This window comes from Babylonia areolata, chromosome 22, assembly GCF_041734735.1.
Source record: "Babylonia areolata isolate BAREFJ2019XMU chromosome 22, ASM4173473v1, whole genome shotgun sequence".
Taxonomy (NCBI): domain Eukaryota; kingdom Metazoa; phylum Mollusca; class Gastropoda; order Neogastropoda; family Buccinidae; genus Babylonia; species Babylonia areolata.
Window position 1 is genome coordinate 15,723,068 of NC_134897.1, and position 16,158 is coordinate 15,739,225.

General features: G+C 41.4%; 1 protein-coding gene across 4 annotated transcripts in view; it reads right to left on the reverse strand.

Moving 5' to 3' along the window:
- Positions 1-611: 611 nt before the first annotated feature.
- Positions 612-16,158, reverse strand: part of LOC143297529 (heterogeneous nuclear ribonucleoprotein K-like) — a 58,789-nt gene continuing 43,242 nt past the window's right edge. For 2 of the 4 annotated variants that reach the window (XM_076609932.1, XM_076609934.1), the window contains 12 exons: positions 14,989-15,045; positions 12,780-12,823; positions 10,926-10,998; positions 10,183-10,308; positions 8,724-8,852; positions 7,903-8,069; positions 7,318-7,524; positions 6,622-6,653; positions 5,698-5,777; positions 5,272-5,349; positions 4,588-4,757; positions 612-1,781 (listed from right to left, as the gene is read on the reverse strand). In XM_076609932.1, the coding sequence (XP_076466047.1) occupies positions 1,748-1,781; positions 4,588-4,757; positions 5,272-5,349; positions 5,698-5,777; positions 6,622-6,653; positions 7,318-7,524; positions 7,903-8,069; positions 8,724-8,852; positions 10,183-10,308; positions 10,926-10,998; positions 12,780-12,823; positions 14,989-15,045 (1,197 nt within the window). In that variant the 3' untranslated portion in view covers positions 612-1,747. The remainder of the gene's footprint in view (positions 1,782-4,587; positions 4,758-5,271; positions 5,350-5,697; positions 5,778-6,621; positions 6,654-7,317; positions 7,525-7,902; positions 8,070-8,723; positions 8,853-10,182; positions 10,309-10,925; positions 10,999-12,779; positions 12,824-14,988; positions 15,046-16,158) is intronic. The other 2 variants (XM_076609933.1, XM_076609936.1) reach the window with 2 other exon arrangements.

Consider the following 16,158-nt stretch of genomic DNA (forward strand, 5'->3'; position numbering starts at 1 on the left):
GGTAGAATGAGTTAACATTGAAAAGACTGCTGCTGCTTACGAAAATAGAAGAAAGTTTGTGGTGTGAAAACAGAGGGGCGTTACATCTGCAGAGGAACGTTAGGTGAAAAGTAGAAAAGTGTGTGCATGGGGTTGTGTATAAAAAATGACTGAACTGAGTGTGGCCTGAAAAAAACATGCAACAAGATGTTCCAGGTAGAACATGTTTGAGGTCACATTGAAAAAGTAGATGAAAGTTCTGACCCTGTGTGTCGCATCAATGTGAAGATGTGGCAGAGAGGTCCACCCCTTAACTAACATCCTAGTAGGTTCTCTACCATGCACTTTTGATTGATGAGAAAAAGCCAGTGTTCAAGTTCATGACGGATAATCGCAGACAGACATGTGGACAACTGATACTGTATGATTACACAGGTAGATTAATCTAACTTACACACGAGTCTCAATGGCAGAAAACAGTGAGATGGCAAAGATTTGGTGCAGAAGGAAAGTGTGAAAAATGCCTCCACTAGCCCCCATGGCTGGCAGGATGGAGATTCATGCATTCATAATATGTGCAGTCACTTGCACAGCAAAACTTCACTCAATGCCATCAAAACAAGACCAGTCAGTTACTGTCCGAACAATTTAATTTCATAAAAGTTTACATCAATTCAACACTGAAACTAGATGCAGCATGCCACTTATAGAACAAGTGTCTGACAGGATGGAAGACCGGCAGTGTGGTGTTGCCTCACTCACCCCTGTCTGCCCACTGCAATAAACTGGTTTCTACCACTGCATCCCCCCCCACACCTCCCACCTACCACACCCATCCAGCACTGACAACACTGCCCACACCACCACCCACACTCCACGTCCACACCAACTGCAAGGTAAGACAGGTCAATACTGGTCGCAAACAACTCGGCCCAACCAACACGCACATGGACACTCAGTCCGTTACAGTATTAGCACTGATTCCTACAGCAAAACTGAAATACAACATGCTGGATTTATTTTATGTTGTTTTATTTAATACACACTGAGCAAAGGAAATAAATCATACATGCCCTCCTTGTTAACACAATGCAAAGGGGGAAAAAAAAAAAAACGTAGCAAGGGGCTTTTTTCTTTTCTCTTTTTTTTCTATTTTTTTAAACAAAAAAATAATCTTGGGTCACAACAAAACAAGGAGTATTCCTCATGCAGACAAATGAATATCTTGTTCAAGAGTCCAAAACCTTTAATAGTACATAATCCGGGAACAAGTGAACACTTTATGTATAATAATATTAATAATCCAAATGGTAACAGGTGAGACTGGACATGACACAGGGCCGAGGGAGGGGTCAGTCAGTGAATGGTGGGGGACGCCTGGATGAAGACTACACAAGGCGAAGAAGGAAGGAAGGAACCTGCTGCTAGGATGGAGTGTGACGATGAGAATGCTGCTGCCTGCTCCACACAACACGCACACTACAACAATGCTGCTCTCCACAACGTACAAGGGGGCCACCCTCTATTTCACACAGCCATGACGTTGTGGAACAACTCTACTACCAGACACTGAGCTCATAAAAACGCTGCAAGTAGCGATTAAAACCTGTAGTGAAGACAAAACATAAAAACATGACGGGATGAAGTGAAGAGGTTTAATGAAGACAAAAGAAGAAAGGGGCCGAATGAAGGCATACAAAGAGGAGGATGACGGGAAGTCGGCCTGATGGTCAGGAAGCAGGGGAGGGATGCTGGCACTGGGGTCCATCTAGTAGTTGCCTCCCTCAGTCTGCTGCTTCACACTGCAACAACACACCCAACACGTGTCACCATGCATCCACTTCCACCTTCTCTTCACACTTTATTTATTATTTTGTTTGGAAAGCACTCTCTCAACACAACAAGTAACCAATAACAGGTCAAACTACTTTCCTTTCTTCTAATCAGTCCACACCTTAACCAGCCAACTTCACTTTAATCATTAAACCAAATTACCCATGGTGCAGCCTTCAATCCAATTTTGACATTCTGTGCTTTAAATGTACAGAAACAGGGGGGGTTTTCCGGGTTTTTTTTTTTTTTTTTTTTTTGGTTTGTTTTTTGTTGTTTTTTTTGGCATAGGACCCAAACAGTTTCGACAATCATAGTCCAGCAATACTCACCCATTTTTCCCAGTTTCTACATGGATGTATTATCAGACTATAATAATCCATCTATATCCAAGGTACTGTCTGGTGCATCCAGTGGGAAAAAAAAAGAAAGAAAAAGAACCTGCTGGCTTTTTTTTTTTAAAGTATACCTCTGCCAGCCAATCAAACAATGAGCATCAACCCACCAGCAAATTGCTCATCACTTTCAACATGCATACCTCCAGCAGCATGCACATCTTTACTATCCAAGCCATCACTAATGGCAAAGTTTTAATCTTTTACATGCACATCTTCAAGAAAACTTCAAAACTGGCAAGTCTGAACTACTGTCAGCATGCCGATCATCACCGCCAAAGTTCATGCACACTTGCAGTGCAAGATGTCTTCACCATGCACACCTCCACTTCACAAGTTCTATTCCTCTTCAACATGCTCACCATCACCAACACAACCCATTCATCACACACTGGATGAGACCCCTGTCACAACCAACAACACAGCAGCTAGCATGTTCCAACAATCACTGAAGTACAGACATCCCCGGTGGCAGGATTCAGTCATCATTCTGGACCAGTCCACCCCTTCCCCAGCAAGCCCCACCCCATGCAGTCGCCCTTAACGACAAGCAGTCCCACCACCAAGGTCAGAGAGGCAGGCTGAAGTCCCAGGGTGTCAGCACCACTGTTCATGCTGCAGGTCAGGTGGAGAGGCCGAGGTGTGGCAGGGTTAAAAACAAGTCAGGTCAGGAGTTAGGCGGTGAGTCAGGCACAGCAAGGCATAGAGAAGAAGAGAAGCAAGTGGCCAGCGCAGTTCCAGAAGACTGAGATTTATTGTTTTATCGTATCACAGAACAACAAAATCACTAGTCTTCCAGACCACGCTGGCCAGGTTAGTGTTAGTATCTTGCTGTGGCAGCGAAGGCAGGCAGTTACACACCCCATCACCATGCTCCCCATGCCAGATCAATCATGCAACCAAGCAAACAGGCACTACCAGTGTTATGACTGTCTGCAGTCAAGTACCCATCACCATGACAAATGATATCTGCAGCCAAGCACCCATCACCATGACTAATGATATATCTGTAGTCAAAGCACCCACCATCATGACAAATGATACCTGCAGCCAAGCACCCATCACCATGAATAATGACTTATCTGCAGCCAAGCACGCATCACCATGACAAATGATATCTGCAGCCAAGCACCCATCACCATGACAAATGATATCTGCAGCCAAGCACCCATCACCACGACTAATGACATCTGCAGCCAAAGCACCCATCACCATGACTAATGACATATCTGCAGTCAAAGCACCCATCACCACGACTAATGACATATCTGCAGCCAAGCACCTATCACCATGACTAATGACACATCTGCAGTCAAAGCACCCATCACCATGACTAATGATATATCTACAGTCAAAGCACCCATCACCATGACTAATGACACATCTGCAGTCAAAGCACCCATCACCATGACTACTGACACATCTGCAGTCAAAGCACCCATCACCATGACTTATGACACATCTGCAGTCAAAGCACCCATCACCATGACTAATGATGTATCTACAAAGCACCCATCACCATGACTAATGACATCTGCAGTCAAAGCACCCATCACCATGACTAATGACATCTGCAGTCAAAGCACCCATCACCATGACTAATGATGTATCTACAAAGCACCCATCACCATGACTAATGACATCTGCAGTCAAAGCACCCATCACCATGACTAATGATGTTATCTACAAAGCACCCATCACCATGACTAATGACATCTGCAGTCAAAGCACCCATCACCATGACTAATGATGTTATCTACAAAGCACCCATCACCATGACTAATGACATCTGCAGTCAAAGCACCCATCACCATGACTAATGATGTTATCTACAAAGCACCCATCACCATGACTAATGACATCTGCAGTCAAAGCACCCATCACCATCACCTATCTCTAGTTAGCCAGTGGGTCTCTTTCAGAAGAGACATGCAAAATGCACCAGTGTGATAAAACCGTTGCACAACTTCATCAAATAATCTTTCAAGATGGGGTAAAGGTAAAGCCAAGTTGGGAGGGAAGAAAAGGCTGGAAGTGAGGTTCAAGCAAATTCTTCAGCTCATCTAATGCAGCATGAACTGTTTGTCAGAAAAAGGAAATTTTCTATCTAGGGTTACATATGTTCATGTACTTCGTATTAAATGCACAAGCTTAGTAATGTCAAGGATTGTTCATGTGGTCAACCACCCCCTTTCTTCCCTCAACACACACACACACACACACACACACACACAGGATCAGAGGTTTCAAACACACAAGCCACACAAAAACAAACCTGGCCTTTTCTACTTTTCCCATCAGCTATCAATCTCTTAAAGCTGTTAAGTCAAAGACTGAATACTTCCCACTCCCAAAAGGGCAAACCGAACCACAGAGCACAAACCTGAGCTGCAGCATGTACTGTGCGTTCTGGATTTGATCTTGTGTGCCAGTGATGCTGATGATGCGCTCATTAGAGCCAGGCAGGGCTTCGTCGATCACAATCTGGGCCCCAGAGCGACGACGGATCTCAGTGATGCGTGCTCCACCCTTGCCAATGATTGCGCCAGCCATCTGGAACCAAGCATTGTATTACTTTTTGTCACAACAGATTTCTCTGCATCAAATTTGGGATGCTCTCCCAAGGTAGAGCGTGTCAGTACCCACACAACTCCCCCTTTTTTCCCCCCTTTGTCTGCAAATGTAACCGCTTTCCTGTCAAAGTGCATGTTTCTGACAACCCTGTTGTTGCCATGGATTCATTAACATGTTTGGAATTTATGTGCCTGCAGGACTTTAGTTTATCGTCTCATCTGAACACCTGGCCCCCAGACTATCTTTCAAGGTACGGTGAAGTGGAGGCTGGGGAGTAAAAATCCCAGTCTGTATATGGAACTGTACCCATGCACGTTCACTGCTCCACAATGTGACACGTCCTGAACTGACCCAAGACAAGGCTACTATAAATACCATGACAAATCAGTTCCGCACGCAAGTAGTCACTTCTGTTCCAACAGTTGTGCCAGTCATTACAAAGAACAAGAGAAAAGGACAGGAGAGAGAGAGAGAGAGAGGGAAAACAACTCACATCTTTAGGGATGGTAACTTGGGTAGTTTCTGTGCATTCCTCTCCAAATGACATGCCCTGCCCGCCACTGATGTTTGTCTGAAAAACACAATCAACTTTACTGATTCATGCACTCCATGACATCTGTCATGGTACAAAGTAGCAAACAGGTTAAATCCTGAAATGAGGTTTGAAACAAACCTGACAGCCAGACTGAGAACAGAGAAAATCTCAATCTTTGACTGAGAGCAAGAAATCAAGCCTCTTCAAAACACAAACTGCTACATAACTGACCGTCTTCAATGTGGGAACAATAATATTCATTTGATCCAAACAGATACAAGTCACTGAAAATAAACAATCATGTCATTCATTCCATTCTATGCCAACAAAAGATTTCTCAAGATATCAATCAAAAGAAAGCTGACACAATGACTGAATACTGACCGAGTCACCGCTGAAGTTCTGTTGCATGCCAGAGCCGTGGTCATTGCCACCGAAGCTGCCTCCTCCACCCAGCATGCTTCCTGCCATCATCAATGCACAACATCTGTGACTATCTCTTCCTCCTCATCATCATCACCTGAACTACTGGACTCACAAAAAGCTAAGTTACCACTGGTAACTTACATAGATTTCTTCATGGAGGGATGCTGAAATGATGCTGAATGTCCAGCAGACAGCAGGGTATGCAGCCTAAGTAATGAGCACCAGCCCTAACCAGAGATGCTTTCTTTCATGTGCTCTTTCATCGTTAAAATGAAAAACATATTGTTTACAGAACACTGAATCTTTTTTGACTGTAACATTGATTTTCAAATGCATTTTCCAAGTTGTTCATGAAGCACATGTCTTGAAACAGCTATTTGTGTGTTCAGTGAGGCCAGTGGTGGACAATACACAGCCCACATAATTCAAATCATCTCTCAAATTTTATGAAAATGTAAACCACTTCTGTGAACTGGACTTCAACCTTTAGTGAAGTCTATTTCTTGAAATCAAAAACTCCTTCCATAAATCAATCAGTCCATGTGTACACAGGTCTAGGTGACTGCTTGAATGTGGACAATGTGGGCACTCTGGCAACTCAATGCTGCATAAACCCGTCTGCTCATTTTACATAAAAATTATTAATAAAACGAAATTAAACAAAAACAGATGACAGTCCAAAACACAACTGAAGTTAGGTTTCCAGTCACTTGACAGAAAACAAACATCAAACATTCAAATAAGCCTGAATGAAGCAGATAATGACAAGCTTACGTCATCAAAGCACAGAAGAAGAAAAAATGACAACAGATGGGGAAAAAACACCAACAGAACCTGCAAAAACACAAATATAAAATGTATTCATTTATCTCTAGTTCTTACCTCCTCTGCCCATTCCACTGTTCATGTTCCCCCTGAAACAAAAGAGGGGAAAAATTATATTTTCACACACACAACCCAGCTTTTCTTTTCAATACCGACAGAATAGTTATCGAATTTTCCACCCAATGAAAACAAAGAAAAAAAAAATCAATGATAAACTGGAAGGGGTTAATGGCAAGTAAGGTATATCTGTGCTGGCATTCTTCATGAATTTCTTGAATATGATTGTGAGTGTTAATATTATGATAAGAAAAATGATACTGTTGAGCCATTTATAAACCTTTAAAAACAATATATTTCAGTTTATATTAATACTTAATTACATAAGATTTGTATCTAAACTTTTCAGTTGAATACCAAGTTCAAAGCCATATGTGTGACCAGTTCAACTCAGACACAGAACATGTATTCCTTAGTTCTGAAATAAAACTTGAAGGACCAGTGTGTGCACTGTGGAAAGTGAAAACTTGGAGGGGGCCTGGGGGGGGCGGAGGGGGGTGGGGGTGGGGGATACCTAAACAGAAGAAAGGCAATACACAAATGGAGACTATTAGCCGAAGCTAAATCGAACTTCTCCACTTGGGCAGAGTAGCGTTTTGCACAGAGAACAGGAATGCGACCCGTGCCAAAGTCTGCACCAGTGGGTCGCAGCACTGTACGTGTAACTGAACAAACTGAGGCAGAGGCATCACTCACCTCATCCCTCCACGACCAAAGCTGCCGCGGTTCATCCCCATGCTGTCCCCCATGCCCCCGTCACCCATGCCTCCAAAGCCGCCCCCCATGCTGAGGCCTCCGCGCATGTTGCCCATGCCTCCCCTCGCTCCGTAACCTCCACGGCCTCCGCGCATGCCTCCACCAAAACCCCCCATGTTCATTCCGTAGTCGTCCATTCCACCCAGTCTGGGGAAAATGGCAGAAATTATCTTTTTTTTGTGATAGCTCAGCTATAGAAAATATAACGTGGCAAAATACATGCAACCAATGGCAAATACCATAACTTCTGACGGACTACCAAAACTGAACCTACTCTCTTCTCACTGAAAACATCAGTAACTGGAGAAATGTACACAGTACAATTTTTTCTTTGAAATAAACAAAAAGTAAAGGATCATCTATCTTACTGAGGGAATATCTTGTTTTTATAAAAAGATTTTTTTTTTTCAAGATGAAAGTTTGCCATGAGGAACACACAAAACGATTTCTAACCAAAAAAAACAAAACAGAAAAAAACCCAGACTCCTGAATTCCCTCAAGTGATCCAAACAGGTGTTCACCTACCTTCCTCCTCTCATGCCCCCTCTCATGGGCGGCACAGGGGCCACAGAACCACGGGGCAAGCCCTTACTGCTGCGGGACTCGGAGGAAATAAATCCTCCGTACTCTGGGGCAGAGTACTCTTCGAAGAAGGTGGGGTCGTAGGGCTGAATGGGGCCCTTGGGTGGGGCCTGACAACAACACACAACACAGAAACCTTCCAGAAATTTGTGATACTGTCTTGTTAAATATTAAGCACAATAATCACTGATGGAAGACAGGTGTATACAGAATCATGCTGTGCAATCACCATCACAACAAATCAAGTTCTTTCAATGTAATACATATCTAATTCCTAAAATCTAATGCACTACACTTAGTTCTTAAAATCCAATGCAGTAAAACATGATCAGTCGACAATTAAAACACACTTACCAATTAAAAATGAAATAAAAAGTGATTAGGAAAACCACAGGATGGGAGTGGGAAGAATAAAAGGAAAGTGAAAGAAGACAATCTCAAGTTTCTGACAGCACCTTCTAGCCACTGGGTGCGGGAAGGGAGGGCAGGGGGACACTTAATTAAAAATAGAAAAAAAGAAAGAAAGGTAGTTAGAAAGAAAGAAAAAACTTCAACAATAAAGCATTTCTGCTGGATATGACATTTCTATTTTATATACATGATTATTTATACCTCTGTACCTATGATCGACTCTGTGTGCGTGTGTGTGTGTGTGCGCGCACGCGCACATGCATTATAATTTTCTAACAACTTGTTCATCAAGCACATCCCCACTGATCATCATCCCCATTTCCCTCACACATTAGTTGGGACAGTGCACTGACCGACTGCAGGAGTTCGATGATCTCCTCCACACAGCCCACCACCACTTTGCGCTTCCCGGAGATGCCGACCACGCGGTCTGTGGAGTGGGGGCAGCAGGTGCTGTACACCTTGATGCCAGCACCAGTTTTCTGAAACACACAGCACCATCTCCATATCTCCGTACCAACCCCCCACACACACCCCCGGTCCATGGTTCCCACCTATGTGACCAAACCAACTTTCATACTTTTTCCCAGATCCTTTCCAGATCATAACGGAATTTTTCCATACCAAACACATAGCCAAAATGAACAACAACAAAACTGTCTACTAAAAAGTTAATGAAAGAGATAAACAGATACCCTAGTGTCTGTGTTGGACCCTGACTCTATTACAAGACTTAAGTTTCACCTGGCCTTTATAAAAAAAAAAATTTAAAAAAAAGGGGGGGGGGGAAGACAACTTTTTTTCTTTTCTTTTTTTTTAACACATGCATGCAATCCTTTTTGTATCATTTAATCATGTAAATATGGCGACTGTTCAAAGTTTTTGTTTCCTCAAGACTGGCCACATCAATTTTGGAGGGTTTCCCCGTCCACATTCATCACCAGTCTGATACATTCACTTGTGACAGCTAGCCTTCTTTTCAACTGAGTGCTCGCTCTCTTCCCTAGCCACTTATGGATTAATGCCCATGCACTCACTATTCAAGTTACTTATGGATTAATGCCCATGCACTCACTATTCAAGTTACAACTTCACAAATTCTCCATAATGTGCATTCTCTGCAGCTGTGATATCTGGAATGACCATTCAGAGTAGTCATTGATTTTTGTTTTTCTGTAAAAAAAAAATGCAGCTGCTCCAGAACCTTAGGTTTGTATGTACTTCAGGTAAAGATGAAAGTCCTGGTAAAAATGAAATTAACATAATTTTTCTTTTTTAACAAAAAACATGGTAACACTCTACAAAATAGTACAAAGTGGATGCCCAAAGCTATGCCAGGAAAATGTGTCATGCTTTAAAAATAAATAAATCAAGTTTTTAAATCTGCAGTTTTATCCTCTTGTTTCAGTCGTCTTTAAATCTGCAGTTTTAAAAAATCCTCTTACTTCACTGAGCCAGGAGGGAAATGAGCAACGCCAGTAACAACAAACTCACAGTCATATAATAAAACCAAAACAAAAAACAAAAACAAGAACACCACTTAGTCCTATGGTAATACTAAAAGGAGGAGTTTTTATTATACTCCATGTTTGGTGTTACATATACTTACCATGTCAAACTGATGCAAACTAGGCCTATTGGTTTGCTCTGCTTGGCCAAATTTCGCGCGGCTAACAGTGAAAAGACGGGCCCGCCCGCTCTCAGCCAATCAAACGCCTCTAAAAGCTATAAGCGCTGAATCATTCCTTTGGCCAAGACTCTCCACGCCATCTTGTCAGGTTTACGCTCTGTCTCGTCTGCATTCTTTCTTACCTCTCGGAGTTCCTTGACCTTGAAGCCGGCGCGCCCAATGATACAGCCAGCCTGGCTCTGGTGCACTATCATGCGAATCTCACAGTCATATTCCCCATGTTTGTTCTTGTACTGCAACACGTCAGACTGTTTGGCTATCTTCATTGAATCTTACAACAGTTCATACTTATGTACTGTTTCATGTGTCTGTATTCTAGAGTGTTCCAAAACTAACAACTGTTAAAAAACCATGGACATAATATAAATCCTTCACTTCTGTGAAGTTTCTCCAGACAGATGGTACAATGAAATCACCTTTCTGCATCAGCCTCAATTTTGTCACATCAATATTACAAGCCAATGTTTTAACACTTCTACATGGTCACAGAGTGAATCAACAACAACAAAAACTGCTTCTTATCAATGACCAAATGCTTGTTCTGATGAAAACATTTCGCAAAACATAGGCCACAACAATATTCATTTCCCAATTTCTTATCACTTTCTCTACTTAAAATAGGTCATGTTAGTAATATATTCTGAACAGATTCTAAAAAATAATAATATAAAACAACTGTTGCTTTTGCTATGCACTTTGTAATGCTAACTGGAATTATTGGCTGATCGAGCAAACACAGCAAGTATCCAAACAGGAAAAGTGTTTGCACATGTGCACACGTGTGGAAGGCTAGACAGGGGGGCCGTGTTGCTGGCAGTTAGCGTGTGGTGAGGGAGGTGCATGCCTGCCCGCAGCATATACTCACATCCTCCAGACTGGGGATGATGTCCAGCAGCACCTCAAGCACTGTGCCCAGCTCCGCGCTCACAGTCAGAATGCTGCACAACCACACACACACTCTGTCATCTCGGGGGGGACACCTCTTGTTTCACTAACACCTGTTAGCTGTTGACACACACGCAACCTGAAGCATTGATACCAACCCCCACAAACCCTCCCACCTCCACATCATCAACTTTTAACTCCTCACCTCCCTGCAAACAAGCCTCTCTCCCATCAACAACTAATACACAGAAAGTACCACAAGCACCTCATGTGACATCTTCACTCACCCAACGTTGCTCGATTCTTCTGCTGCAAGTCGCCATGACCAAATGTACAAACTTTCTGATCTAGAGTTACAGAGATCAGGATAATCTGATACCTTCAAATACTGGAGCATACAGGCAAACAAAATAGTGCATTTTCTCATTTCCTTCTGACACATATTCCCCTTCTTCCCAAACAAGGACTTTCATTCAACTCATTCTGGACCAATTTCAACTTTACCTTCACTTGAGTATACAAACCCACTCAGTTCAAATTTGCTTCAACAGTAACTTTTTTCTCCAGTCAAAAGAATATTGTACAAGTTCTTGCTAAATGCTGTATTCCCAGTGCCAAAAAGTTATACAACTCTTTCAAAAATGTCAGAAGCCACTTCTTCCAGCTTTACATGTTACAGGGAAAGATCTATAATCAGCAGCTACTGGGTTTGTAATACATATGATGGACGTTGACACCTCTGTGACAAGTCTTAGAACTGACTGAACAGTAATGTTGATGAAATGATGGGGGAAAAACAACCAACCAACCACTCTTCTATTGGAACGGAAATTTCATCAAACTCCAGCCATCAATTAGAGGAACGAAGGCAGCCATGGTCCAAACTGGGTTAAATGTGACACAAACTACCTATAAAAATTAGCCTACATTTCTTTAACAGAAAAACAGGAAAAGCAGATTAGCACTCCTACACTCCCTCTCCACGCTTATCACCCAACTCAATCCCTTCCTAACCTGTTAACTCATAAAGAAAAAAAAATATCAATATCACATAGACATCACTGTCCAAGGGAAAGAAAGTGCTGGAAATGGTTATACCCATTCAACAGTCTTTTTATTCTATGCTTTTTAAGGGTGATCATTCTTCTGTTAAAAGATCATAATTCATGCAATCTGATTCAATTTCATTCTATGAAAGCTGGAAGACCCCCCCCCCCCCCCCCCATCTTCTCTTTGCGCAAGACTGAGCAAATGCATCTGAGAGAAAGGAGGGGGCTGCGGGGGAGAGAAAGGGAGGAAGAGAGAGAGAAAGAGAGAGATTGTGAGAGAGCACAGATAAGACATGAGAGTGATAATATCTGCATGCACGAGCACACTCTCCTACAACATTGGCTAGACCTTAGCATTTCTCTGATACACAATAACAACTTTTGTTTGTTTTTTTTGGTTCTGTTACAAATCAGGTTTAAAAAAAAAAAAAAAAAAAAAAGATTAAAAAAAAAAAGGAAAAAAAGAAGAAAAAAAAGAGCACAAATGATGAACTACATCTTACCAACAGCAATATCGCTTTAATAATTCAAACAATTCAGAATATTTTACTTTCAATAACATCTTGATAAACATACAACAAAAAAGTTCCTTCCAAGGACAAATCAGGCCAAAGGTTTCCTGCTGTATATTACTTGGCTGGCTGAAGCAGTGTGAACAAGCTGCCTCGATCAAGTTGATTGAAGACGTTAAAAAAAACAAAAAACCAATAAGCACTGATTAAAAGGCAATCCCCTGGAGGGAAGTGGAAAAGCTAACTATGGCAATACACTAAAATGGGTCATACCGTTCAGGGCCGCTGCTATCAGGTACTGTAACGCTTGCTTTGAACTGCCTCGTGGACAGGAGGACGATCCAGGGTCAGGGGCAACAGGGTCAAGGCCATTGGGGCGGACGAATGGGTGGACCATAGAGTGGGGTATCGGAAGAATATGGACCATTGTCAAATTTAAATAAAAAACAAATAATATACAAAGTGGTGAGGCATTGCTTTTCAAATAAAGGAGCCATCTCCACCATGATGTGAAGAAGGACATGTTCATCAACACAGGTACAAAACAAAGACATGTACAGAGTGGGCATCTCAATCTGGGAGAAACAGCCATCTTCATTAGTGAGGAAAAAAAAAATCTTCAATGATTACCAGCAGATCAGGGCTTTTTTCTGGAAAAGGAAAGGATCATTAGGGTGAGAATGAATGGTATCTCTGGATGATTTCTCACAACTTTTTCCTAGCCATCAGCAGCACAAAAGCATGGGGTGTAGTACAAATTCTGTGACAATTTTAACTCCCTGGGAGGACATTCGTTTTTCAGTTTAAGAAAATAAAAGAAAGAAAAAAAAGTACAACAGGCCATAACTACAAAAAAAAACTATTTGCCAGTGATGTAAACACTGAAGACAATGTAACAGTCATATACTGAGACAGCTTAGAAAGAGACCTGACAGGGCAGCAAGGTCAAACCTTGTGCTTATGCGGCAACACGAACTGATCATGCACACCACCTCATGTGCTTCAATACTGACAGTGCACAAACTGTCATCTTACCATGAAGTATTTCAATGGAATCCTTCCTACCTACAAATTAATTCACTTGTATGTGCTGTCCCATTCAAAAGCAGCCGATTTTTTCTCCCATGCTGTTGTGCTAACAAGACAGATATTTTTTTTTTACCAATGCTACGTACGGGTGGGAAAATATAAAATAAAATGAAAAATAAATAAACCAAAACTACAAATCAGGAGGGGCAGGGAAATCAGAGATGGGGAAATCTAACAATGCTAGTGCTGATGATGGTCATGGAATAACAGCCAGAATAATGACAATGAAGGGGTTGGGATGGGGGACACGCCTCTTAACTGAGCCATGATATACAGAACACCACACACACAAACAACACAGAGAGGGGACCCCTGGCCAGACCGTGAAGAATACAGGACCCCTGGAGCCTTCCACCGGGCAAAGGGCTGGAATGTGGACCTTGTGGCGGAAGGCAGCTTGAGGAGTGTGACACAGGACTACATAGGGATTATGGAGTGAAAAAAATGGAAAAAGGAGAAGGAAAAAAAAACAAAAACAAATATAAAAAAAAAAAAAAAACAGGACCAGACGAAGGACTGGACTGGACTGGACTGGACCAAGTACAGGACTTAGGACAAGGACATGGACAGGTTTCACTCTCAACTATCTTCCATCTCACTCAGGAATGATTAAGTCAGGTGGCGTATGGTGTTCTACATTGTATACATGCTTGTTTCTCTGATGGAACTCAAATCTGAATCAGTTAAACAACATAAAATATTATCCATTTCTTGAAAAAAAAAAAAAAATAAAGGAGCAAATCGAGATGCTTTTTTTTTTTGCTTTTTTTTTTTTTAAGGGAGAGATTCTTAATATTAAAAAAATAAATAAATAAATACGATTTTTAAGAGATTGACAACTGTTTTACTTGTCTTTCTTACCCCAAAAAACTGTTAATTTCATTACGAAAAAGGAATTCAGTATTTACCCAAGTGTGTAATCACCCAATACAGAAAGGACGTGTTCTAGCATTATGGCATGTCTGCAAGTTAATTTTCTTGCTGAAGTATTCAGAACTTTCTTACCAATAACCAAATTACTCTTAGCTCCATCAACAATAAGTAACTGTTCAATAAAACTATTCTTACACTGCCTTGCATTACTTTTCACTTTTGTACCCATACAAAGAAGAGGCAATTAAAAAAAAAAATTCAAATCATAAAATCATTATGCGTTGACAAAAGGATCTTAAGACACTTCTTTATTCAATCTATTGTTTCCGTTTTGTATAATGATGAATAAACCAGTGACTTTGGAAAGGAATCAAAAGACAAGTTGAAAGCTTGTTTCAACACCACTCCCTCTCCCTCATGTTTGAAGGTTGTCTGTCTCCCCACCCCCCTTCCCCTAAATCCCCCTTTTATTGTTGTAATCTTCCTGAAAAACGACAGAAGCAAAAGATGGACTGCTCACGTCTGTTCTCAGTCGCTTGATGTTGGTGCCTCCTTTGCCAATGATGGCACCAGCATTCTGGAAATAAAAAGCAAATGCAATATTTTAGAAGAGAAACTGACAATACTAGTGGCACTGCAGAAAAACTGCTATCTGTTGCAAGACAGCCACAGAGTCGACTGAAGTTTTGCATGATGTAAGAACTCAGACTATCTTCCCTACCAGGCCTTTTCTAAACATGAAGAAAAGTGGCACACATCAGTTTAGAAGCATACATGCTTAGTATTACACTTTAACACTTATTGTGCTGACAAGATATCCACAAGATTTTGTTTGTTTGGTTTTTTTTGTTGTTGGTTTTTTTCAGAATTCCACTGTACAAGTCTTAAAACATCAACTACCAATAACAATGAAACAGAATTAAAATAAAACTCGGCACTCACATGACACAATCTTCTGAAAACCAAAAGAAAACTTTGTATTGATTGACATGAGTCAGTGTGTCACACACAAAATCAGGACAAAGAGAGGCAGTAAATGATTTATTTCACCTACACACACAGAGAGACCACGCCATCTCAGTCTGGTAAAAACCCATACACACACACAATGTACAGACCGAGCTGCAGGTGCTGTGATCTAAAGCATCAGAAAACTGTAGCATGATTCATGCCGCCACGCTTGGCTGAAACCAGTGATTTGTGTGCCTGCAGCCAGCAGCCATGACGGATCAATACCACATTTCTGGCGGCTCTTTAATTATCACATCCGTACTCTGCTAAAAACCTGGTGGAGGGAAACCTGCCAGATTCACCAGATGGAGGAGCATGGGTAATGTACGCTGGGAGACGGATCATAGTCCAGCGTTCACATTAAAGAAGTCCTGTTTTTTGATAGCTCAAAATGAACCAACCAAGAATTCAGTTCAAAGGGGTAGAAGATATTCCCCCACTTCTTCCTTCTTTATTTTTCCATACACAATGTAAAATTGCAACAAAAAATAAATGTATCAAAAAAAATTTTTTTTAACTTAAGAAAGGCTTTGTTCAAAATAATCCAATGAGACTGAAAGAAAAGCTGTAATTTTTAAAAATATAAACAATATGCAATAATTTGAGTAAATGTCCTATCACAACATCCAAAACAAACTTGTTTTGCACATTTTATGAATTTCTGTTTTTCTGCAGATAT